This window comes from Falco naumanni, chromosome 8, assembly GCF_017639655.2.
Source record: "Falco naumanni isolate bFalNau1 chromosome 8, bFalNau1.pat, whole genome shotgun sequence".
Lineage (NCBI taxonomy): Eukaryota > Metazoa > Chordata > Aves > Falconiformes > Falconidae > Falco > Falco naumanni.
In genome coordinates, this window is record NC_054061.1 from 31,085,824 (window position 1) to 31,111,021 (window position 25,198).

At 38.3% G+C, this 25,198-nt stretch overlaps 1 protein-coding gene across 2 annotated transcripts in view; it reads left to right on the forward strand.

The window, feature by feature from the left end:
- DPP10 (dipeptidyl peptidase like 10) overlaps positions 1–25,198 on the forward strand; it is a 550,146-nt gene that overhangs the window by 304,531 nt on the left and 220,417 nt on the right. For both annotated transcript variants that reach the window (XM_040604442.1, XM_040604441.1), the window contains exons 2-3: positions 7,426–7,540; positions 16,709–16,804. In XM_040604442.1, coding sequence (XP_040460376.1) covers positions 7,426–7,540; positions 16,709–16,804 — 211 coding nt within the window. The remainder of the gene's footprint in view (positions 1–7,425; positions 7,541–16,708; positions 16,805–25,198) is intronic.

Sequence of the window (25,198 nt, forward strand, 5' to 3'; positions counted from 1 at the left end):
CCAAAATTTTAAACTCATCCAGTGTGATTAGACGTTGAACAGGGATTTTGGTAGAATGCTTTAGAAGTTAGGCTTTTACTGGTTTGTCTAGTGTAATAGCTAGCTCATTGTGTTTGAGTAAATCTTATAAGGTATACTGCAAAATGAGTTGGAAGGTGTGAAATGCAATTTAATGCTAGCCATAATACATTAAATAGATGCCATCAATGTTTCTGATCTTTTTTGTGAGTAGTTGGAACTAAGGGTGTTGACAAAGCTGTTCCAGAACACCGAAAATGACCAAAGTTCAGTTTGTGAATAAGCATTTGTAGGTCTGGGAAGAAAATCTCTCTGCTTAGAACAAGAACGATCAAGGCTGAAAGAAGCACAGAAGTTTTTGCAAGGTTAGGAAAATACATAACTATTGTGGGTGATTAACACCTCTCAGAATGACTTACATGTGCACATTTATTCTTTTAGTTTATTTTTAATGAGACAGGGGTGTGGTTTGTTTTGTTTTATTTGTTTTGGATTGTGCTGTGTTTTTTTCCAGTTTGGCTCTGCAAGGGGAGGGGTTTCTCTTAGCAGCACAGCCCAGAGAAATAAAATATGAAGACAGATTGTTCCCATATCCAAATCCTGCACCTGTTCTAAGCAGGGTAATTGCTAACAAGCTGCTCTCTTTTTAAAATGCCTGTTATCCACAGAGCTGAAGAAGAGTCATGCATTCCTGTGAAAGTGGCATTTTATGGTGACTCTGAAAAGAAGTGCCAGCGTTTCGATGAATAAAGATATTGACCAGGGAAAGTAATTGTATGACCATAATCATTCAGACAAGAACAGGAGCAATAGGATCTTATGGTGAATTGTAAAGGGAGCATGAGGGATGAAAATGATAGGTACTTATGCAAATGGATTATAACTATCCTGTGCCACTTTGTGGATCTGTCTTTTAGTCTCTCTTGCTGTCTAGGCCGTGGGGTTACTCAAAAACAGCTGGGAAGGAATAGATGCAATCATTTAATCACAAATTCTAAATGCTTGCTGTGGTAATTTTCCTCCAAATAGTACGCTGCAAAATCAAGGCAGGTAGTATTTAATATCAATTGCAGGACCAGTTATATAAAGAACTTTGGAAAGACTGCCATCTTTCTATTTCAAATATCCTGGGTCTGTGTTTTAAAACACCTGAGATACAACATGAAACTGTTTGTCTTTTTATGTTTATCACCTTTTCTTCTTGTTTGGGGAATGCAAATGTTAGAGTTTAATTAAGTAGATGCAGGAGGAGTCATTAAGTGATATTGTTGTGATTACATCTAAGCTACAGAGTGAGACTCATTCTTATTCCTACTGCAAAGCAAATTACAAATTACATTACACTAATGCACTTTGCCCCGAAGTTCTTGCCAAAATAAGGGAATGCTGTGATTCTTCTTAGAGCTTTCCCTCTGTAGGCTTTGTCCTGTTGATAGTACAGGAACAGGTGGTTTGTTTTTTTTTGTGGGGGGGGGATTAAAAAAAAAAAAAAAAGGCATTGCTGGCAGAATCTGCTATAGACTGTGACTCCTGTAAGATTCTTTGTCTGCCCTTAGTGCCTCAACAGAAAACAAGGCAACCACCAGACACTGTTGCAGCTCAGTGCTGATGGGTTTTCTTTTTCAAACACCCGCAATCTAGGGTTAAACACCAATGTGCATCTGCATTGTGCATTCTACCATTGAGCATGTCAGCTTGGTAAAGTTCACTCCAGACTGCAGATACAATGGCAGAACATCTGCTTTCACTTTGAGCTGTACACAGCAGAAATAATTAAAACTGGTGGAATTCTTGTTCTTAATTTTTATAGATAAATGCATATTTTCTGTATTTTGCTCATGACACGATTTATCAGCTAGGTTAATTACAGCATGGGCAGGTAGTTCTAGGAGAAAAAGTAGTTTAGTTAAATGCCAGCTCTTGGGGTTAGCCTGTCTCTAAAAGTCAGTTTTTCATTTCTTCTCCCAAAGGGGATGCTGCATTTTAAGTGACCTGCCTCTTCTGGAGAAGCTTGGACTCTTCAGTCCCAAGGCTTTAGTCAGTACCCTTCAGTGTGCCTTCTTACACCAGGCAGTCTTCTATTACTTCTGTCATTATTACCATGGTAGAAATTGTATTGTGGTTTGCAGAAATACTTTTCCAGGAAATCAGCAAAGTACTACTAAGATAATTCAAAGGCCTGACTTCTTAATGCAGGATGTTATGGCAATATATTCTGACCTTTTGTTGTCTCCTTAGCTGTACACGCTTGCTAGAAAAATTATGTCTTAAAGGCTTTTTATCCTCATTGATTAACAATAAAATTGTGCAACTCGATAAGCTTTAGGAAAGAAGCTGTGGTGTTTGGTGTGTGTGGTGTTTTTTTTTTTCTTTCCTCTGGTTATGCTGCTTACAGGAAAGCTTGTAAGTTTATGCAGGTAAAAATATGGAAATATTTCAGAGTGGGTTTTTTTTCCCCCCAAACTACTAGATCTATTAATTTTAAGTAATTCTTTTTCCCAAACCAAGATGCCCAAGAGTACTTAAGAGGAAGGAGCGCTCTTAAATTATAAGCACTCGCATGTCTGTGTCAAGGGATAAAAAATATTTCTATATGAAATAAATCTAATGGAAATTAGTTTCATGTTGTTATTTCTATTGTAATAGAAACTTGGGTTATATGTTTTTGTAACATATAGGTGTCAAGCCATTATGGAGGTAATTTTGTATTTTTTTTTCAAGATGAAACATCCATATCAGTCTGTATTTTGTTCAAAATGAGAGGACTCCTCAGAACTGCTGGATAAGCTTACATGCTGTACACTGTGAAATTCAAAGCCACGTCCTGCTAGTGTTTAAAAATTGTCATGCTTGTAGTGAATTAATTCATCGTCAGACAGTAAAATGTATTTGAGAGGGACTATATATTTAGCAATCTGCCTAGAAAAGGAGAGAGAAAAATGTTTCAGCATATTTGAATTATATTGGCTTTGTGTATTTGCTGGACGTAGCTTTTCAGCATTTCCTTCTGAAATATTTTGTTTTACAGTGGGGAGTGGGATCCAGCATAGAGGGATGCTGAAAGGTTGAAATTGACTCATGCTCGCCTGTGACAGCCTCAACCTATCATCCCTTTCACATCCAGGCCCTACACATTTTTGTTTAAGCCTTTCTTGTGGTTACTACTGCAAAATTCTGCTGTGATCACTTAATTATGCTATTTGCAGCCTCTGTAATGCCATGTAATACCTGTTTTTGTAAAACCAGTCTGGCAGCAAATTATGCCTTTTCTTTTTAGGGGTCTTTTCAACAGAGATTACATGGCAACAATCACAGAGCAGAAAGTTTAGCTTTTAGGCTGGAATCTCCCTTCAGTTGCATATGTTGAATTCACTGATTAAAAGCTCATGGTAAAATGTGGTCTTTAGCATTTGGCAGTAACAGGCCAAAAGCATTAGGTTCTATAACATTGGCGTACAGGTTTTTTGTATATTCAGTAGAATGGATTTTTCTCTTTGTGACTGTGTTTTAGTAGGGTATTACTCAGTCACAAACTGCATTCAGAAATATGTGTTACTTAAGAATTGTTTTTGGCTACAATGCAATTAAATGGTTTGTGAAAAAGGTACTTTAAATAATGAGAAATCTTGCAATTGTATTATGCTTTGAGCAGCCGTTTTCTGATTCATTAGACTGTAAAATACTATAATAACATTATAGATAGTATTATATATAAACCATCATATTCAAAAGTTGATATTTTTTCAAACCACATTAATGGAAGAGCCTATTTAGAAGATTAGATCCTTAAATCTCCATCTGTGTGTTCATTGTTGTTAGGTGCCAGTTAGCAGTTAGTTATGGGGAAACCATATGATGTCAAAAGCTTCTCATTGTATTGCTCTCTATGATGTTTCCTCTTGAATACGTCTATCTTCTTGTCATACTCAAAAAGAGCTTCTGTCTTGCCACTGATACACGGTCTAAAAATCTATTTAACTGCCTTTTGCTTATGATTGTTTTGAAAAGTAGTGCAAGGCTAAAATTATTATATTGTTGAAAAAGAGCAGCTTATTGTATTTTAAAACTTTGTAGGTTATAGTCCCAAGAGTTGCATTGCATAACATAAAGTTGGCTGGAGACGTCCTTGATATTTGTTGTACTATGAATTCACCTATTAGAGTAATTTTTCTAACATTTCATCAAATCTTTTTTGTTAGTGTACATTAACTTCACAAATGTGTTACCAGATGGTGGTCACCCAGTATCTAAACATCATCATAACATTTAAATAACATCTAATCTATATAATTTGGAACAATTCCTAAATTTTGTCCAAATACTAATGTCAAGTACTTAATTTTTACTTGGTCAGAGATAAGTCCTTCTTTTTATGCCAGTTGCCAAGAGTTTCAGCTAGCTCAAGCTCCCTTTTTCACAGAGGGTACCAGTAAGCTTTGTATGCTTAATACTAGATTCATCTGTTTGATATTCTCCTTGCAAAAATTTGTAGAAGTATTTAAAATGTAGCTTTATTTTTAAAAACCGAACAGTATTCATGTCTGCAGAGAGGAACCTTCTGAATAATGAGGACTTGGTACATTCATCAAGTTGTCCAGCTTCTGGGTTTTTTTAAGTCAATCCTTTGGAACAGGATTTCATGATTCTCTGAGGGTAACTACTGTTTTCTCACTGCCACTTGCTTGTATGAGCTGCTAGTTCTAATTGGATTCTGTTAAGCATCATATGAATAAGATTTATACTGTCTCGAATAACTTTGTTTTCTAGACTGTCCTATGAACATTGAAATAATTCTTGTACCTGAGCTTACAAGCAGGATGTAAAAGTTTTGTATTTCTGTGAAAAGGCTAGGCAACCTTGCAATGTCAGCGTGGCCAGGGCCCACCAGAGGGGCTTGTGAAGCCATCATACAGGCCTTGAACACCAACCATCTTTAAGGCTAGTCAGGAAGTTGCTATGGTAATTAGTGTTTAACGAGGTGGGAATGAATCAGAAAGAGATGAGGAAAACGAGGGTAGCAAGTAGGTTTGCAAGGGCTTGGGAAATAGGAGCAACAGGATGGGGAAAGGAGGGGGATGCTAGGAGTTCCTGCTTACACCATTGTTTTTCCCCTGCCTTGCCGAAGAGGGGAATCCTGAACTTCAGTAAAACAAATATGGGCACCAAAGATGCATTGTTGGTTGTTGTAATCAGGCTTCTGCTGCATGGTGATCCCCAGGAAAGCTGCGGAGTTAAGTCTGAGAGGGACTGCCTGCTAATGCAGGGTTGCAACTGTCCTCAATAATTTCCCTCTGTGTGCTGTAGTTGAATGTCATCTGTTATCTGCTATTCAATCAGCATCAACACCAAAGAGCAGGTTTTTGTAATAATAAAAAAGTACAATTAATCACACAGCCACCAGGAGGGAAGGACTGAGAGCAGCCCAGGCTGGCTGGTGGCCATTTACCACTAGGCTTCAGCTGGCTTCAGCTGCGGGGAGGGGAAGGCTTAACATCTGTCAGGTGAGGGGGCTGATCCTGTGAAGACCAGCTGTGGCCTAGGATTCAGACTGAGTAGACAGGCTAGCTACATTTCCTCTGGTGAGGCTAGAAATCTGAAAAATGAGCCAGCTCAGCCAGGCCCAGGCCAGGCAGGAACATGGGGGCTGGCAGGCGGCAGCCATGTTAGAGCTGTGGCGGGCTGAGGGCTGCTGTGAGACTTCCCCTGTGATATTGCTTAGGGTCTGCAGAGGGGAATTCCCCATATGTTTCCTGGAAAAGAGGACTAGGGAGGGAAACTGTGTAGAAATAAGCAGTTGAGAGGTTAAAAAACCCCAACACACTGTTAGAGATGCTGTTCTGGGTGATATGTGGGGCTGAGGTGGCATACACGTGCCAGGAAGGCATAAGGAAATTGTCATTTTCTGTTGTTAAGAAATCTCCATTTTACACTCATTTATAATTGACAACCAAAATGAAATAATCCTTATGTGAAAAGGTATTAATGTGCCTTTGGAAGCTTATAAAATGTAGGAGGAGGTGCCTTCCTGCACCTTAGTCCCCCCCATAGCACAAGATGGGTGAGGTGGCAGAGCTGCCCCAGTTCCTCTGCCCTTTTATCCAGCAGAAAGGGGAAAGATGAAAGAATATCCTTGCTGTGTACTTTGCAAGATTAACAAACCCAGGATAACAGATTAAATAGGAGACTCCAAGTAGTCTCATCTTTCGTGGCAGTTGCTCCCTATGCATTCAGTGGAGAGGCAGCCTTGCAGGGCTCTGCTGCTGTACATTATGGCGGCAGGTCCTGAGGAGGGAGAGAGGCTTTTATGTGGTGGTGTCTTCAAGGGCAAGTGTGGGCTAAAGCCTGTGGGTTTTTACCCCACCTGGAATTTAGTTGGAGCTTTGTGGAAGCATGTGTAGATTGTGGGGCACTTGTGCAACATAACGCAGCTTTGTAGGTAGGCTGAAGTGAGATCTTCTGAGAAGTCCCTCCCAGGTTTCTTTTCACAGAGAGCCTTTTCACAGAGATTTAATTTTGAGATACTATAGACATGGGTAACTGTGGCAGAGAAACATTTATGATTGCCAGCCATAGATAGAAAAAATACTGCTTTCTGTGAGAGTTAGGATTGTATGAAACAGTTGTACTATTTTTGTCATTCTGTTGGTAGACGTTTACGTGTCTCAAACTGTGCCACAAACACAGGGAATGCATTGCTGCTACCGACAAACCTAAATGGCGCCTGCCTGCTGGAGTTAATAGGCATGTAACAATAAGCATGTAACCACAGAGAACTTAGGTTTAAGTGTACAACTAGTTACAGAAGCATTCATTTAACATTTGTTACAAGCCACTGTTGCTTTTTTATAAGTAATAGGGGAGCAGTTTACAGTTAACTGCTGTATAGAGAAGAAGAGCTGTGTAGCTTCAGATGGAACACTTGGAGCCTCAGGCAGTTTTGTAAATGTTTTCTATTACAAATAAGTTTAATAGTGTACATTAAAAAGGATGTGTATTTAAACCTTTATGGTCCATACCACGTTAGGTAGAATTACTGTAAATTGCTAAATTTCATTTCTGTAATTATCTTATAAACTGCCAGTTGATATTGTCCCGAAGTTTATGTTCAGCGCATTTTAACACCAGTCATATTTTGGACAGCTTGTATAAGCTCATTTGATTGTCTCTTAAGGGTATAAAATTACATATATATATTTAAAAAAAGAGAGATATCTATTAAAAAAACATAAGAGTTACACACCTTTGGATGACTCTGTGTACTGTTGAGAGGGGAGGGATCACGATCACCTCCCATGCTGTGATTATGACTATGCTTAAAGCAATTTTCCTATCGCTAATAGTTCTAGAAATATATGATTATGAAACATGGTCTTTTTCCTTTTATTTTATTTTTTTCCATTCCTGTAGGAACTTGGAAGTAACAGCCCTCCGCAGAGGAACTGGAAGGGAATTGCTATTGCGCTGCTGGTGATTCTAGTTGTTTGTTCACTCATCACTATGTCTGTCATTCTTTTAACCCCAGGTAACCTACTTCTTTATTTTATCTTACTGAAGGTGTGATTCATAATGATTCATAATGCAGTTGTTAAAATGACATATAAATGTTAAAGTATCTCTTGCTCTTCAGCATTTTTAACTTCTGGCTAATATAAATTTGGTGCCTGTAGGGACTCGGGAGTTACCAGAACCCTTGTGGAGTAGAAGCATTTTGCTTTGGCAATAGGGCCTTGGGATTGTGTCAGCCTTGAGATGGCTACAAGCAATCCTCATTAGCCTCAGCGGGTGTGAGCTGACTTTAAGATTTTGTCATTTGTGTCTTGGTTTTCACAGATGAGCTAAGAGAAGGCTGTATGTCATGAAAACTAATACTGAGAATGAAACTTCTCACTGAATCAGAAGTGCGCATCTTTCATATGTACATGCACAAGCTTATCCCTTTTTCTTTCTCTCAAAAACAAAGAGGGGAATGGTTCAGTTACAGAGGAAAAAACCCAAGGGTGAGGGCAAGCAATAGACAAGCAGTCAAACATACAAAATAATTATGCTTAGGTGTTGTCTAATTTGGTCTGGGTTATTTTTCTAAAGATTTTCTTTTTATTGCTGGGACAGCAACTGTTTAACTATGTCTAGAAACCTAAGAGCAGGAAGCACTGCACAAGTTTTAAATAAAAAATATCTTTGATATCTTTTGGTCACGTTTAAAATTTTAATGTAAAGTACCTAACTTGGGTGGCAAGCCTAGATAGTAAGCATTGGTCTGCAAATATTCTGCCATGCAAGTGCCCAGTTTGTGTAAACCAAAAGGTTAATGAAGTACTACTTAGTTAAATAATGGTTCCAGACAATTTAGCTGCTGGATGAAATCAAGGGAAGCTGGGTGGGTCTGTGCATGAGCAAGTACAGTAGTAGACTGCTGCTGCTTGAAAGGAGGGTGGTGAGACTGAATGGAAAAGGATCAAAAAGCTTTACTTGTCAAAAGGAGTGAGACAGCTGGGGAGAGTATATAGGAATACTATGGATTATTCTGCTTCCTCTGTTTTGTATAAATATCTACTGCATATGCATGGTGCTGTCCAAGGAATGATAAAGAAATGATTGTTTGCTTATTTCCACTTAGAACATTTTGAGAAAAATAAAAGCAAAGTTGTGCTGCTGTAATCTCAGTGTACAGCACTTTCTTCAAGGAATAATAAAAAACAGATGTTGAGGGCAAATTGTGGTGTATCCTGGTACGCTTTAAGACAGAAGACTTTTTCTTTTCAAGGAGAGGTACCTTTTTTTAAAGCTTGTAAAATCTCAAAGGTGTTACGCTGGAATCCACAATAATAAACATCGGTTCTGACTCATATCTATATAGAATTATTCATGATGATAAATTGTAGTCTTTGAAGGCACTCATGGAAAAAAAGAATAAACAACTAAGGGAAATGTTAATTTTTTTTTTAAAATATTAAAAAAAGCTCAGTGAATTACAATGTCTCTGAGGCTGTTTTAAAAATCCAGAGAGTTTGCTTGAAAACTTGATGTAAGCTGGGACCTACATTTCAGTTCAGGTCATGCGAGTGAAAAACTAGTTCTGTCAGATGCTCCAAGATATCCCATAGAGACTGTAGAGCTTGATATAAATAAAAACCTTTTTCCCAAAATGATCTAGGTCTGTAAAACTGGGATTTCTTGCAGGTTGCAAATGCTTACCAAAGAAAGCTTTGGAGGTACATTATAGGACAGCTACTTTCCTGGTTTTGATCCTAATTAGTGCTATTCTCCCTTTACTTTATGATTAATTAATATGTTTTTGAAAGTAAATATTTTGATACTGTGCTGGTACTAAGCACTATACCTGAAGTTATCTGGTCCTCAGTATATGTAAGATCACTGGGATGTCTAGCATTCAGGGGGAGGAAAAACTTGGGAGACAGTTTTGGCTGCTGCAAGATGCTCAGTTCTGAGCTGCTACCAATCTGTTATTATAAATACTTGGTTTTGCCAATTTTTTTCATAAAATATAATAGATCTGAATTAAGATGTTTTGTGCAATAGTGAGAATTTTGTCCTTGAAATACTTGGGATAGTTCAGAGTGCATTGCTTTTAATTTCTAATGCTATTTTGAGCATTTGAGACTTCTTTCCCTTTTTAGTTCTGCCTGTACTGATGGGTGCCTTTTAGATTTCATGTAAATTCCCCTAAACACTGTATATCATGCTGCTTCTTTTTATGGCGATGATAATAATTTCAGATGATAGTTGCTCAGAAGCCTGACTGTTTTGTTGAAAGTTTTGTGGAGGCAGAAGTGTATTTACTGATATGCCAAATCCAACAGAAATTATCTCTTTTGCCTACAAATACTTATACACTGGCTTGTCCACAATGTAAGAAACTTTTAGGTCTCTGTACACTTTAACAGTTGTCATTTGACTTCACTCGAACTTTGAGCAACAGCTTTCATGCCCTTTTTTAATAGGCGGAATCAATGCTTCTGTATGGTAACAAACTTTTAGAACATCTGTGGAAGTTATATGCAAAAGGCTTCAAAGAGGCTTTAGCTTCCTCTAAAGGTACAAGCAATATTAAAACTAAATGGAAATTCTTTATATTATTTCTCGGTGTTTTTTGTTACATGAAATACAACTTCAATATACAACACTAAGCAGGAACTGTCTTGAAAGAAGAGATGTATTTTGACCTACTAATAACTTAGCTTCTGTTAAAGTAAATATCTGTGTTGCAAAGACAGTTGTGGTTTTAATAAATTGTACCAACAATATTAGTAATATTTTGGTTCCCTATATGTTGCATTTCATCTATGCTAATACTCAGAGACTGTATAAATGTATTGGTGTTCTCAACAAGGAGTTGGAAAGATGGAAGACCATATGTAATGTAGTGTGACCATCAGTAGTGTAAGAGATTAGTGGTAGAGTCTGAATGGACTCCCAGCCCTGTAACCAGTTGTTGGGGCTCAACAGCTCTCTGTGAACCTTTGTGGACTAAGGAGTATGTAAAAAAAAAAAAAATGTCCATTGCACCCAGTGAATACAAATTGCTACACTGCTCTGCATCTGGGAGTAGAAGGCTTGGAAGCAAGTATCCCTGCTAGTTTTCTTCACAATTAGATAATTGCAATGATAAAGTACATGAAGACACCAAAGAATGAGGTTACTGGTGTTAGAGTAAGGGACTGGAATGTGGAAAAACTTTGGAGTTTCAGAATAGAAACCTGTCTGTCCTTGGGGACAATTTAATTATGAATCTAGTGACTTTTGTGTGGTATTTGGAGAAAACTTCTAGAGAAGTGTTTAAGAGACAGCCAAAGAAGAAAATACCTTGGGAGTAATCCTATATTCATAATTTACTTTATATTGGGAATTAATGGCCAGGGCAGAGACAGAAAGATCTGTTTATGAGATGCCATCATTTGGTTTGTAAGTTAGTACAAATATAAAACAGGTATCTTTCTTGTTCTGGTTTTATTTTATTTCATGTTTTTGAAGTTTTTTTACATATCTGCACATCCTGAAACGCTCATAGGTAGATTTTCTGGCATTAGTGCCTCACTCCTGCCTTTTAAATCAGCATGTTTTTGTGCTTTGCATCATAACAGTATGTTCCGCATTGTAGGAGTTATCTGAAGACCTATCTGATCAACTACTGTTGTTCTGTATTTCAAAACTGAGAAACACTCAATTGGAAGTATTAACAGCTGAAAGCTTTTGTATGAAAAAGCATTTAAGAACAGTGTAAGATTTGTACAGTCATTGTCACCCTTGTTCAGGTGTTTTGCCACAACACTTAAGGCTGCTTTTCATTCTGGGGATGACATTAGCTCTACCTTCATATTAACTTAACAGTTTCTGAAGGTGTGACAGACTCAAATGTTTTATGTGGGACTCCTTAACTGAGATAGTGATGTTAGCATTTAAACAGTGCATGCTGATACAGGGTAATTACTGCTGAGCAAAGTGGCATGTGACTCTAATCATAAACTCAAAGCAAACTCGGAGTTTCCTTTGCCATCTCTTCATGGGGGGGTGGGTGGAGAAGAACAACAGCTTGCAGAAAAGTTCCTTTAAGGAACATTTAGGTCAGCCAAACTGACAGAAAATGCTTTTTTTAAAATTGAGTACAGTAAAGCTCTAGGAAGAGAATCCGTTTGGATTACGTCCAATAGATAAATATTCTGTTTAGAACAGGATTGGGACCGACCCCTCCACACCATCTCTCATGCTACTTTTAAATGAATAGAAAGCAAATTAAAAATAGTTTTTTACTGAAGTGGAGGTTTATTACTAGAAGATTCAGATATAGGCTCCCTGTAACTGCTGTAAATCAGCAAAAAAATTTGGATATCTGACTACTTGCTGGCATATTGTTTTTCCTTTTTCATGCAAATATAATACAAACTGTGCTAATTCCCTGATATAATGATATACCTGTTAGATTGCATACAGTTTACTAGTGGTGGTTTTCCACTTTTCAGATGGCATTTAACATCATGGCTTTATGCTAATTTCTAGTGTTAAAACTTAATTCAGAAGTGACAGTAAGGCATTTGAGTTAAAACTGATAATGATGTAGTGTAGTTTATTTATTATTTGCCAAGTATAAAGGTAAATTTTATAAGGTGTTTAGACTGCTTTTAATCTGCAAAAATAATATCGTATAAACTCATGCAAAATAACAAAGCTATTAATTTCTACTTTTGCAGTGTTCTAGTTTAGTAAGCACAAGCAGGTTTGTTATTTTCAGTAAATACACACCAGTTGTTGAACTGTAGTTTGATGTATACTTAAAAGGTAGCCATTTAGTTTTTAACATTTGATATTGTATCTTCTTTAATCGGTATTGATTTTCTATAGAAAATATGTATTATTTCAGATCGAAATACAGAAATCCATGTGAAATGGTGTGAAGACATTGGAAATACTACTCCTTCAAGTAATAAGTAAATAAAGTTGTAAATGAAAATGAATGATAGTAGGCTGTTTGGTAACATGGTAATAAACATAAATTGGAAAATTGCAGCACCTTTAAAATAAAACAAGTACTTCATAGAATCATTTATGTTGGAAGGAACCTTAAAGATCATCTAGTTCCAACCCCCCTGCCATGGGTAGGGGCACCTTTCACTAGACCTCATTGCTAAAAGCCTTGAACACTTCCAGGGATGGAGCATCCACAGCCTCTCTGGGCAACCTGTGCTAGTGCCTCACCACCCTCAAAGTAAAGAATTTTTGCCTTATATCTAGTCTAAATTACCCTTTCTCAGTTTAAAACCATTGCCCCTTGTCTTACCACTACATACCTTTGTAAAAAGTCCCTCTCCAGCTTTCTTATAGGTCTCCTTTAGGTACTGGAAGGCTACTATAAGGCCTTCCCTCTCCAGGCTGAACAACCCCAACTCTCTCAGTCTGTCTTCACAGGAGAGGTGCTCCAGCCCTCTGATCATCTTCGTGGCCTCCTCTGGACTCAATCCAACTGGTCCATGTCCTTCTTATCTCAGGGGTCCCAGACCTCAACGCAGTACTCCAGGTGGGGTCTCATGAGAGCGGAGTAGAGGGGGACAATCACCTCACTTGACCTGCTGGCCACGCTTCTTTTGATGCTGCCCGGGACACCGTTCATTTTCTGAGCTGCAAATGCGCATTGCCAGGCTATGTTGAGCTTCTTGTCCCCCCAGGTCCTTCTCATCAGGGCTGCTCTCCTACCCATCCTCTTCCCAGCCTGTGTTTGTGCTTGGGATTGCCCCGACCCAGGTGCAGGACCTTGAACTTGGCCTTGGTGAACTCCATGAGGTCGCTTGGGCCCACCTCTCAAGCTTGTCAAGGTCCCTCTGGATGGCACCCCTTCCTGCCAATGCGTCTCCTGCACCACACAGCTTGGTGCCAGCGGCAAACTTGCCGAGGGCGCGCTTGATCCCACTGGCCATGTTGCCGATAAAGATGTTAAGCAGCGAAGGTCTCAATGCTGATCCCTGAGGAACACCACTCGTCACGGCTCTCCACTTGGACACCGAGCCGTTGACTGCAGCTCTTTGAGTGCAGTGCAACCATCCAGCCAATTCCTTATCCACCAAGGGGTCCGTCCCTCAAATCCATGCCTCTGCAGCTTAGACACAGGGATGTCGCACAGGACAGTGTCAAATGCTTTGCACAAGTCCAGGACGGTGACGTCAAGTCACTCTTCACTTATATACCAATTCTGTAAGCCCATCATAGAAGGCCACCAAATTTGTCAGGCACGGGTTGCCCTTAGTGAAGCCGTACTGACTGCCGCCAATAATCTCCTTATTTTCCATGTGCCTTACCACAGTTGCCAGGAGGATCGGCTCCATGATCTTGCCAGGCACATTGGTGACTGACCAGCCCATAACTGCTTGGGTCTTCCTTTTTTTTCCTTTTTTAAAAATGGGGGTTCTGTTTTGCCTTTTCTAGTTAGTGGGAACTTCACTGGACTGCCACAACTTCTCAGATACAATGGATAGTGGCTTAGCCACTTCCTCCGCCAGTTCCCTCGGGAACCACAGGTGCATCTCACCAGGTCCCATGGACTTAGGGAACCTTCAGGTTCCTTCGATGGTCTCAGGCCTGGTCTTCTCCTCCTACAATACTGATAGTGGAAAGCTAGTGTCCAGGATTACAAACAAGGCTCTATTTTGGTAATGACTTCAGCGTTAGAAAAAAAATTACTTTTCAAACATCTAGTGAAGAGTCTTTAAAATGCCAGTTTCTTTGAGTTTAGCAATATTAACAGCAATTTGAAAAGTTACTTTAAAATCTAATTTGTATCAAGGTTACTTGGCAGGCATGTTAATTAGAAGACAGAGAGAAGAGCTGGTGTACCTTTCTTCTCTAATAGCTTTTCTTACACAGTTGATGTATTTTTTAGAGATTTTTTTTTTTTATTAAAACAGTTAATAACAAATAAAATGTGTGAAAACTAAACTGTCTTAGGTAAGACAGCTCTTGGCAACATAACAGCTTGTGTGAGCTTGATTGATAGTTCACAAACTGGCAGGATATAAAGGGTCACAATAAATAGATACAAACTCGAGAAAGGTTGGAAGGGGAATCCTTTTGGGATCACAAAGAGCATCAGGACCAGGGTGTGTTGAATCAAAATAGGTGGTGGAAAACAGCTTGTTGAGGGTAGGTAGTCAGCAAGGTGATGGAGAAAGGGGAAAATAGTTATATGAAGAACACAGTATTTGATGCTGTTAAATTAGAAGTAGCTTTTTTAAGATGGGGTATGCATTTGTGGAGCTGACTATAGCATATATAACAACTTGTGCTTGCTTTGAAGATAAAAACTCTGTGTGTCAGGAGCAAGAGCTAACAAGGTCCCATGATGAGTAAACAGAGGGATTAGGTATAAATCAGGAAAGATAATGTTACTATGCTCTAAAGCTCTAGTAAGACTGCAAGTGGAATATTGTGTCCCATGCTGGACTTGGAGACTGACACCCCCCCACCACCCCCAAACAGACTACTTTGATTCCTGGACGGTAGGAAGAGGGCAAAAAGCTTATTTAAGGATTATAACATTTGTCTTATGAGAGTGGATTTGAACAACTCTGCATGCTTAGTCTTATAAGACGTGAAGTGCAAGAAGAGTTGATTACAGTGACTAAGTGCTTACTGGTGCCCTGCTGAGACCTGGGAGGAAGGTGCGTGCATTGTGCAGCAGTGCCATGGAGTGAGCAACTGTGATGGCCTTGTGTCTATCAGAAACTTATGCTGTGCATTAAAAAGGAGTTTCTTTTTGATACAGCAAGGATGCATAGTATAAATACTAGCTGAAGTGGCTGCAGCAGGCAGCGCTGACATTGAAAGGCACAAAAATCATATAGTTGTTGATTCCAGTAAGCTTTCAGCTGGGCCTCTAATTGAGAAATTTGCCTGACTAAAGACCAATAACAAAACTATGATTGACTTTATTCATTGTGAAGGGGTCATATTTTAATCTGAAACGTATTACGTAATACAGCCTTTACAAAGCACGTTTATGTGTTAAAATGTGCTGCTAACATATTGGGTTGACGTAAGGATAACAGGATTGCTCCTTGACTGCTGTGATTCTAGATACTCCTTTTCTAAAAGAGTCTGTCATCATCAACACTGTTTAGTATCAGCAATCTGTGAGGACAAAATCTGACTAACAAAAAGTCTGCTTGTAGAGAAGGTAGATGCCTGACATGTTGGAAGGAAAAGCTCATAGAGCACAGAAATACTGCAGTAGTCTATGGCAAACGTATCCAATAATAATAAAGTTATTAAAAGACTTGATTGGACATCTGTCTTGTTGATTGTGTAGGAAGTGCATAGGTGCATATTTTTGCTAGTGCACAGGCAACATAATGCAGTTTCGGCAGCGGCTTTTTAAATAGCCTAAAGCAGTTAGGTGAAGTGCATAGCCGCTCTCAGTGACTATTCATTGGAAATTGTTTTGACAGCAAAACTTTTGCTTTAATAGTCCTTCTGATTTCATGTGTTAGTGTCAAGAGAAGTAGAATTTAGCAGAGCTTCTTTTTCCTTTTCTGAAGCATGGAGATTATTTTTGGAGCTGGCAACTTATTTTTTTGCTTTGAAAGTCAACGTTGGCTAATGTTCAGAAGCACAATATTCCCAGGTTCTGTCACGTTTGTGAAAAAAAAACAAGGCTGTTAGCCAAATGTTACGCTGTGCTTATCGCTATAGAGCAACCACAGACTATAAAATGTGCATATAGAAATATTTTTTTTCTCCACATTTTAGTTTTTGGAGTAGGTGGAATTGGTTCCAAATTTATTTACCAAAGTATTTTACTTAGTTTTTGTCTGTATAGGTGGTCAATGTGGCCTACATCCTTTGGCTTTCAGGAAATTTTTTGTATTGGTTTGTAGACTTTTCTTGTGGTGGGGAAGCAGGAGCTCTGCCACTACAGTTCCAGTATAGGAAATAGCCAAGCACTACATCCTTCAGGTGTCCTGTATATAAGGTACCAATGCTTTGTTTTCCAAAGCTTTACTAAAGAAAAAGGAAACATTTTCTTGTAGCAAAAAAAAAAAAAAAAAAAAAAGCAAGGTATTGTTATTGATTTTGACAGGACCTTTGAACTATGTATTCTGGATCTGTAATTCCAATGTTTTATGAATGACACTGAATAGATTGTATTTAATAACTATCTAAAATGGTCTTGTTACGTTTATTTTAGATGAACTTGCAAATTCATCAGAAACCAGATTGTCCTTGGAAGATCTCTTCAGAAAAGAGTTCGTAGTTCATAATCCAGAAGCCAAATGGATTAATGGTAAGTGTGTAATCTTTCATGTAATTCGAAATTAGGGAATAATTTTGGATATTGAATGATATCATTATGCAGGCACTGAGAAAGAATCAGTTAAGATTTCAAACTCTTGAAATTGGCCAGTGTCCCACTTTTCCTTGTAGTGCTGAATCATGTCTGTTTCATTAATTTTTGAAGTGGCTTTCTAATTTTAAATCTTTATCTAGTAGAAACCCACTGAAATTCTCTGTTTGTGTTACTGTCTCAGTTGGAAGCAGTGACGAAGAATTATTTTTGAGATCTGGATCTTGTTTATAGATTCACAAAAAGATCAATTCAGAAAATAAAATTTTTCTTTTAACATCTGAGCTTGGGCATTTGAGAACTGGTTCTGACTCCCCATCTGGAATGGATTCTTAAATATTTCAATATACTTGTACAGCTCTTAGTCATTTTCTGATGTCTACAAGTTGTATTTAATGGTCTACTTTATTAAATGATTTATAAATGGTATGCAGATTCTGAAATAATTATATAGTTTTAATGTAAAAAAGAAAACAAATTCCGACTTTCTTTTTCAACTAACTGGACTCCTTTTCTCTTGATCATATGAGCTGTTCACATTCTTTCTGTTTGCAAGAAATGTACAAGTAACGCAGTAGTGACCATCTGTTTTGTGTCGTTATACTTGGATTTTTGTGTTGCTCCAGGTGTTATGATCAAGGGTGTAACAATGGGCTTTGTGCAAACAGAGTATTGTTAAGGAGTGCTTTATGGGAAGTAGGAGTTTGGAAGCCTGGTCATTGTGTATGTAAATTCACAATAACTTTGCATGGGAAATGGTTCAATTATATTAATCAACTTTGGTGTTCAGTAATAACTGGAACTGCTTTTAATTTGTAGGAAGGTCTATGATTGAATTGAATTGTTGCTTTGTTGTGGACTCTAAAGAACGAAATGGGCATGACAAGGATAAGTGTGTTTCAAAAAGAAGAATAAAAGGGGAGAAAAGTATGATTGGTATTTTTCATCCTCAGACCAGCTCTAGTGTTATTTGTTTAGGAGTTAGTAGTAGTAGTTAGTAGTTTAGGAGTGAGAGGGGAGGCTCAATTTAGTTCCCTGCCACTCCCTTTCCCCCAGCTACTCCAATGACCATACAGTTCCTGAGATGCCCTTTGCTTCTCCTTTGGACTGGTTTCTGTCTGCCGTCAGGGCCAAAAGCTTTGCTACTGGGTAAAGCCAGAACAGTGCTGTTGCCAAGATGACCAGTTTCTTGTGTTTGGCAGAAAACATCTTTCCAGTTAAGGCTGTTAGGCTAGTTAAAACCTAAAGCAGTTTTTGATGAATTTGTTGTTTTCTGTGAATTCACAAAGCAACTGCCTTTGACCCCACCCTACCTGAAAAATCCTTCTTCTAATTGTCAAACAACGTTATTACAGACCCAGTATTGTCAATTAAAGTGGTTGCTAAAAGCAGGTAAGTACATAATGGAAGAAGATCCTTATGCTAGTTCTATGCATTACTCTTGCTACTCAAAACCTCTATGAATTTACTCATCTAAGAACACTACCAGTCATTCATAGTGTGCATAATATTCTGTGCATGAAGGTATCACTACTTTCAGAACCCAGGATGATAAAAATAAAGGATTATGGATTGAGTTATATTAAATATTGTTGATACTATTGAACATGTTGTTTATTGTATTTTTAAACTGTGTTCTACAGCCTGTGATAAAATAAAACCTTCTTTTAAGAGTTTTTCACATGGGGTAAAAAGAAATTTAGAATTTGGTACTAAACACTTGCTTGGATAAAGGTTTGTTCTGTGGTGTTCAAAATCCATCTTAAGAAACTCATCCAATGGAAGGTAATTTTACTAGTATTGTGTGAAAAATAGAGGTCGTAAACAATCTAGTCTAAAAGCTGTGAGATTGTACAGTTACGAACATTTCCATCTATTGAATATTAGAAATACTGTTTAGTAAAGAAGAGCCTTGCGTTTTATTATCAGTACAGTTGTATTAATATCTAATCTTTCTGCACTGTTGGTTTTCTCAGCCAATATGAGAATTCCTAAGCTTGCAGTTAGGTGTGTTCTTGTGTTTATTTGCCAAAGAAGCAATGAAGTCCAGTGATACAAAAAAAGAGGAAGAATTTTTTTTTTCTTACTAGAGTGTGTTTGTGTGTATGGGAATTTAGGAAGAAGTGGGGATAATTACGGACTTTGAAATTTCCCAGTATGGTCAGTGAAATCAGTATCTTAGATAATAAAATAAGGAGTCTTGCAAAGCAGCATTTCTGGTTCCTGATTCTATCTTTAAAATTTAGGGTAAGATTATTTTTTTTTCCTGGCATGGTATCATTGCAGTGGTGGCATTATATATGTGGAGAGTGAAATATATAACTTAGTATTCAGCATTCATTACTGTGGAGCTGGAGGGGAGCGTTTGGCACTTTCTTTGGATATTGACAGGGTGTGTGGACTCTGCACAGGAAGATTTTAGCAGAAAATAAGTAGCTACTTACTATTACTTTTTGCTCCTCTTGGGATAGAATAATTTGTAACCATCTGAAATTTTTATCATCTTGACCTCCTCGGAAGAGATGGGAATAGAGATTGAAAAAGTGATTCCTGCTGTAAGCATTTTCTGAAGGGTCTAGAGCATAGTTTGTAGAAAAATGTCTGATTTAAGGATTTTGAGTACTAGGTGAATCACTGTATTCTTATGTAAGGTCTAGTATTTAACTGTTAGTATTTAATGAAATTTTTTATACCGACATTTGAATTTGGCTAGCATTATTTTCCGTGTTATTTCTTCCTTGTTTGCAAGTTCCTCCACTAAAGAAATCATCCCCATGTAGTTATTTCTAGTCCACTCTTTAATAAGGAAAGCTCTTACGTACAGAAGTTTTTACAATCCATTTCCTTTTCTGCTTGAAACTAAGTCCACAAATTTAAATGCTTGACACCAAAGTTAATAATTATGCAAATGTTTAAAGCTGTGGAGAAAATGTTCTTTATCTGAGATAATCAGCTGTTGCCAAAGAAAATAAAAGAAAAAAATGGAGTTAGTTTTAGAAATGACACAATATATTCACATTGAGTGTAATGTGAAGATGTACCTATGCAGGTATCTTTTGGATTTCTTCCTCCCTTCCTTTTTTTTTTTCTTCTTTTTTTTTGTTTGATTTCAAAGGCAAGTTTTTTTTAAAATCTGACTTCAATTTTTGTCATCTCTTGTAAGAATTTGTGAAGGAAAGGGAAAGGAAATATGGATGATGGCTAGTGTTCTTGAAAATAACAATTTAGTAGATTACTAAGCTTTTTGCATTATAAATCTGATCACTTCAACTGTTTTTAAAAGGACATGCTGGAGAGTATACACAACCATCGATCAGTTCAGTCTGTGTTATCTGAAAGAGCTTTTGATTTCAGAAAGCCTTCCAGTTGCTTGGCCTAGTTTTGAAGATGTTAAATGACAGTACATCTTCCCTTAGCATTATTGATCTTCAGGCTTTCTAATAGGAAGTGAGAATTTAAAATGCTGCCAGTGAATAATAAAAGTATTTAAATCTGACAGCACGTTGCTTCAGATTAAGGCTTTGCATTAGATGGCAAAACATATTGGTTTACTTAAGTCTGATTACATAACTGTAATGTAGTTTAAAAAATCCAGAGTAATTAAATTTAAGAAAGCACTGCAGTTAAACTTCTATGCTTTCCCTTGCCAAAAAAACTTGTTAACAGACTTAATGTATCTCATATTGCTTTTTTCTTGGATTCTAACCATTTTGCAACAGGGACCACTCTCTGCTTCAGGTGGGGCATAGCATCTCGTTTCATGACCACAGTTTGCTTAGGAGCGCGTCTTCTGGGTACAGTACATTTATTGGAAGGCCATGATATGTGATGTATTAGAGCATAGTTCTAAACTAACTGTATCATTGACAACAACTGTATCGTTGCTCTATTAGTTATTCATAAACCAGTGTATGAATCGTTGCTTATCTGCCAATATCAGCAGTCTGCAGCTGGATCTTTGAACCACACTGAAGCACTTTTCAGGATATTTTTTTCATTTCTGTTAAGTTACTTAGAAATGTGTCTGCTGGTCTGTGAGAAATAATGAGGGCCTGAAAGGTTTGCAGTCTAATCCCTAGATCTTTGGTGATGTACTTAGAGCTCTTATTATTAGGAACTCTGGCTGTTAATGACAATAAAATTCAGAATCTTTGCCTTTAATCCTTCTGCGAATATGGAAGTTGCTTGCATTTTTGCTGTTTAGATAAGCTTTGCCAACCTTTGTGTGTTGACTCCTTGCTTGTATTCCGTCAGATGGGTATGTAGTCAGCACAACTGATATTTTTCATGTATCTGAAAGAAAAGTGTCAGAGAAGGACCAAAGTCTGGATGATGGCCTGCAGCAGACTGTGCCCTGGAAACCTGTCTTGTCCTGAAGCTCAGCAAATCACCTTAGTACATGTGTTTGTGCCTTACAGAGCCAGGAGGGATGTAGGTGTCTCCTTAGGGTAAAACTTCTGTAAGGTGCTTTGGTGAAATTGTGAGATGATAAATATTTCTCTCATTCTGTTTTGCTTGTTTCTGGAGCGGCTGTCTGTTATTGTATTCAGTGACCCTTGCGACGCTATCACAGGAAGGATGTAGGGTAATGTGTATGGCTGGGCAGCATCACATCTTCACAGGCAAACACAGTCGGGCTGATGCAAGAGCATAGATTTTGGAGTAGTGAGGGAGAGGACTGCGGAGGAGGCAGAGGACAGTGCAGACAGAAGGGCTTTAAGTGGTACTTCAGGGAGGGGAGTGCTCTTTGAAAGGGCAAGATATGATAAAGATTCCCTCCTCCTGTAGGACCTCACACTTTATTCAAACCAGACTCATCTCACAAGCAGCAGCAGTCTCTGTCTTTGGGAGGAGGATGGAAAATAAGGAAGTCACCATCAGTCAGAAGCAATAAGGGAAAGGAAGACTTTGACCTTCGTGTCAAGGGAAAGGACCTGAAGGGGATGAGGTGACAACTTAAGTTTCAAGGCGAGTTTTGTGCCTCATGCAGAAGCTGCATTTTCTCCACATATTAACCTTCTCCCTGCCTTATAGTCCTCGTGAGCTCCTGTGCCTTATCAGATAGGAGCTGCTAACCCACACTCTGCCTCCAGCAAGCAGCTGCCAGGACAGGCTGCTATCCCCCCCGAGACTGGCGGCTGCTGCTGGAGACAGATGACCACTGCCCTGTCCCATCCTCTACAGAGGAACAGCAGCTCCCTGCTAAAGCAGGGTTCTGCATGTGTGTGGTGGGGAGGCACGCTCAGGGAGGCAGGTGGTGCTCCTATTCTCTGCTGCAAGTGATACAGAAAACCCTAGAACAGTTGTAGGTAGGTTTGTCCCTTAGTGTCATCCTGGTGAATACAGTTCTTTCCTTTGACTAATCAAAGTATAAATGCAACATTTTCGTGAGAGATTTCTGGAGAAAACATATTTGTACCTCTTTCTTTTGTCATAAAACTCTGGTTTTGGAGTGAGGTTTATCAGTTTGTCCAGCAGAAAATCCTAGGTTGTGCTGTCAATCTCAGCAGGTATAAACTATTTGGGTTTAATTTCCAAAGCAAATAATTTTTCATCCACATATGTTTTCAAGGCAAAGAGCCTTCAATGCTCTTTTTTTTTTTTTTTTTTTTTCCCTTTTACAGTTTTAATGTACTACTTTGGAGATGATAAAAAAACATTGTCCCAAGCCAGAAATATTTTCACTTTGCTTTGAGAACAGCATCAAGACATGTGGTTTTGTTTTAACTCAAGCTTTTGTATTTATTTGTTTTATTTTTGGTTTTATATTGTTTCCAAATTTCCTCTATGAGCTGCAGCAGAGGCATGGCTTTCATTTTCTGAGTCATCTTTACTGGTTCTGATGTGGGCCTCTCTATTTAGTTTCACGCATCAATTCTATCAGCATGGAGAGAAAAAGAATGGATGATGCCTACCGTTTTGAACACCACTGAAACTAAGAGACTGGTTTATGGAGGAAATCCCTCTCCCCCTTCACCCTTTATTTTGCAAAAATATATTATGTTTAGTAGTCTCTTTCTTCTTCTTCTTCTTCTTTTCTTAAACATTAAAAAGGAAATATGAAACCACTTTTGCTTTATAGTTGAACTTCACTGCAATATTTTGTAGAATTTGTGTTAAAGTTAACATGGCAAGATATTACCTGGCTGAAGAAGTATTACTGATTGTTACAATGTTTGGTTTCCTTAAGGAGCAAATGAGACAGTAGCTTCCCACAGATTTATTTGTGGTTGTCCCTGGTACCTTTCTCATGCTGTACACTGCCTTTATCACCTGCAGAGTGGAATGTGTAGATAGCAGTCTTTGCTTAAGCTGAGCTGGTGCTTTCCTTGAGACTCTGTTGGCTCTTGTCTATCCTGAAAAATTAAATAAAAAGTGAGTTTGGGAAACCTGGCATGAAGATAGTTGAAATTGCTTTTAAAATTGTGGATGATAAAAATGGTAGTGGTTTGGGAAGCACAACACACAGATTCCACAGTAGCACTTGTGCCAATTTTGTGCGGGAAACCAGTGCACGAGGCAAATATGAACTTTATTTATCAAAGCTGAGTAAGTTGTGATGTTTGCCAATAGATATGGGTCAAGTGCAAGAAATCACTCCATCACTGAGCAATAAAAGATAGATTCTGCTCCAGAAAGTTGTTGCCAAGTTGGAACCAATAAACAGACAAATATCTCTATTAGAATTACATATCTATATGTTTCTATTACTTTTGTAATTTATGATGGATACTAAGAGTGAAGTCCTATTCCCCCCTGCCCCCATGCAAATGAGATGAGAGTCTGAAGTGGCCAGGCTGGAATGCAGCCATTGTGTACAAGTGCATTTTGGTTTAGCAGGAGCTGTGTTTGGCATTCAGATATTAAGGCTGTGATACGATGTATTAATGCTCTGTCAGGGACTTGGGCAGAAGTGAAGAGAGGTACGTGCAGTGGTGCTCTTGCCAGCTCTGTATATAGCTTTCATTATTTATCTGAACCTGTCTGTGCAGGGCCTGAAGCTGGAAGCCAGGCCAGGGAGTTGTTTTGTTGCCTGTGGTTCAGCGTGAAGGGTTTATTTCTGAAAGGCAGCAGAGGGTGGTTGGACTTTGATTCCCTGTGCAGGCAAAAGCAGCATGTAGAAGAACAGGTGAAAAAAAAATCCTAGATTTTTCAATTCAATCTTTGGATACTTTTAGCTAAAACTCTTCTTTCTTAAAACTCTAGCGGTTGTATGAATTACACACCCAGTTTTTGCCAAGTTTTAAGACTAATTTTTGGAGAATCCCCAGAAAAGTTGAAAAGATGCAGAGAGTATCTCTAGGCTAGCTGAAGTTTCTCTTCAAAAGCGCTAAAAAGAGGAATTAAAAGTTTTGATTGATACCATTCCACTGATTTATTAAAATAACTTCTTTGATAAAAGAATTTAAACAATGCTGTTGTGAAATGGATTGAATTATTTAATCCTCTCATTAGGGAATTGAATGGAGGAGTTTGGGGCTGTATTTGTGCTGATGCTGAAGACTTATCTACAAGCCAGCTGTAGATGGGCAGTTGGCCATTCAGGCTAAGGTTGTGAGGTGACCACCCTGGTATGAGGGACAACATACCTTGTTGTGTCCCGTGATGCAGGAATTGGGGCTTCTTAAACGATGACAATTCTTGGTATAAGAAGAATTTTGATTTTCCTGCTTGTTTTTTTGGGAGTGATTGGTTGTGGGGTTTTTTATGTTGGTGTTTGATTTTGGGTATTTTGGGGGATTTTTTTGTGTGTGGGTTTTTTTTAAAGTTTAGGTGCAGCAGTTATTTGGTTCGTTTTCTCTATGTTTATCTTGTCAGAAAATTATTTTATTCTTAAATATTACACATGAAGAATGCGTGTAAAGCAGAAGATAAACAATGTGAGGTGTATAAAGCTACAAAAGTGTTAATGTGAGCAGGAAATAGAAATTGAAACAAATTATGCACTATTGTAAGTAGGATTGCAAATAAGAAAGCATGAAACAATTTGGGTTGCAGCTGTGCATGAATGTAACATGCAACCTTAAAAACCAGGGTGGGGAAAACCCTGTATTTTTTTTTTTTTTTCTGCATGGAAGTGGAGATTTCATCTCATTTCTGTATGGATTTATATAGAAAAATGATGGTCTCTTTAATCCATGATCATTATCACAAAGCAAATATTAATTTTCTTCCACGAGGCAGAGATACTTTTCTGCCTCATATTCAGAGACTTGGCTTTGTGAGTGAATCTCGCCTGTTCAGATGTTGTGGCTCTGCAGCTGTGGGGCACCCACCAGGATGGCAGCAGAGCTCTCCCCTGTGGGCAGGCGGCCAGAGGATTACTCTGCCTTT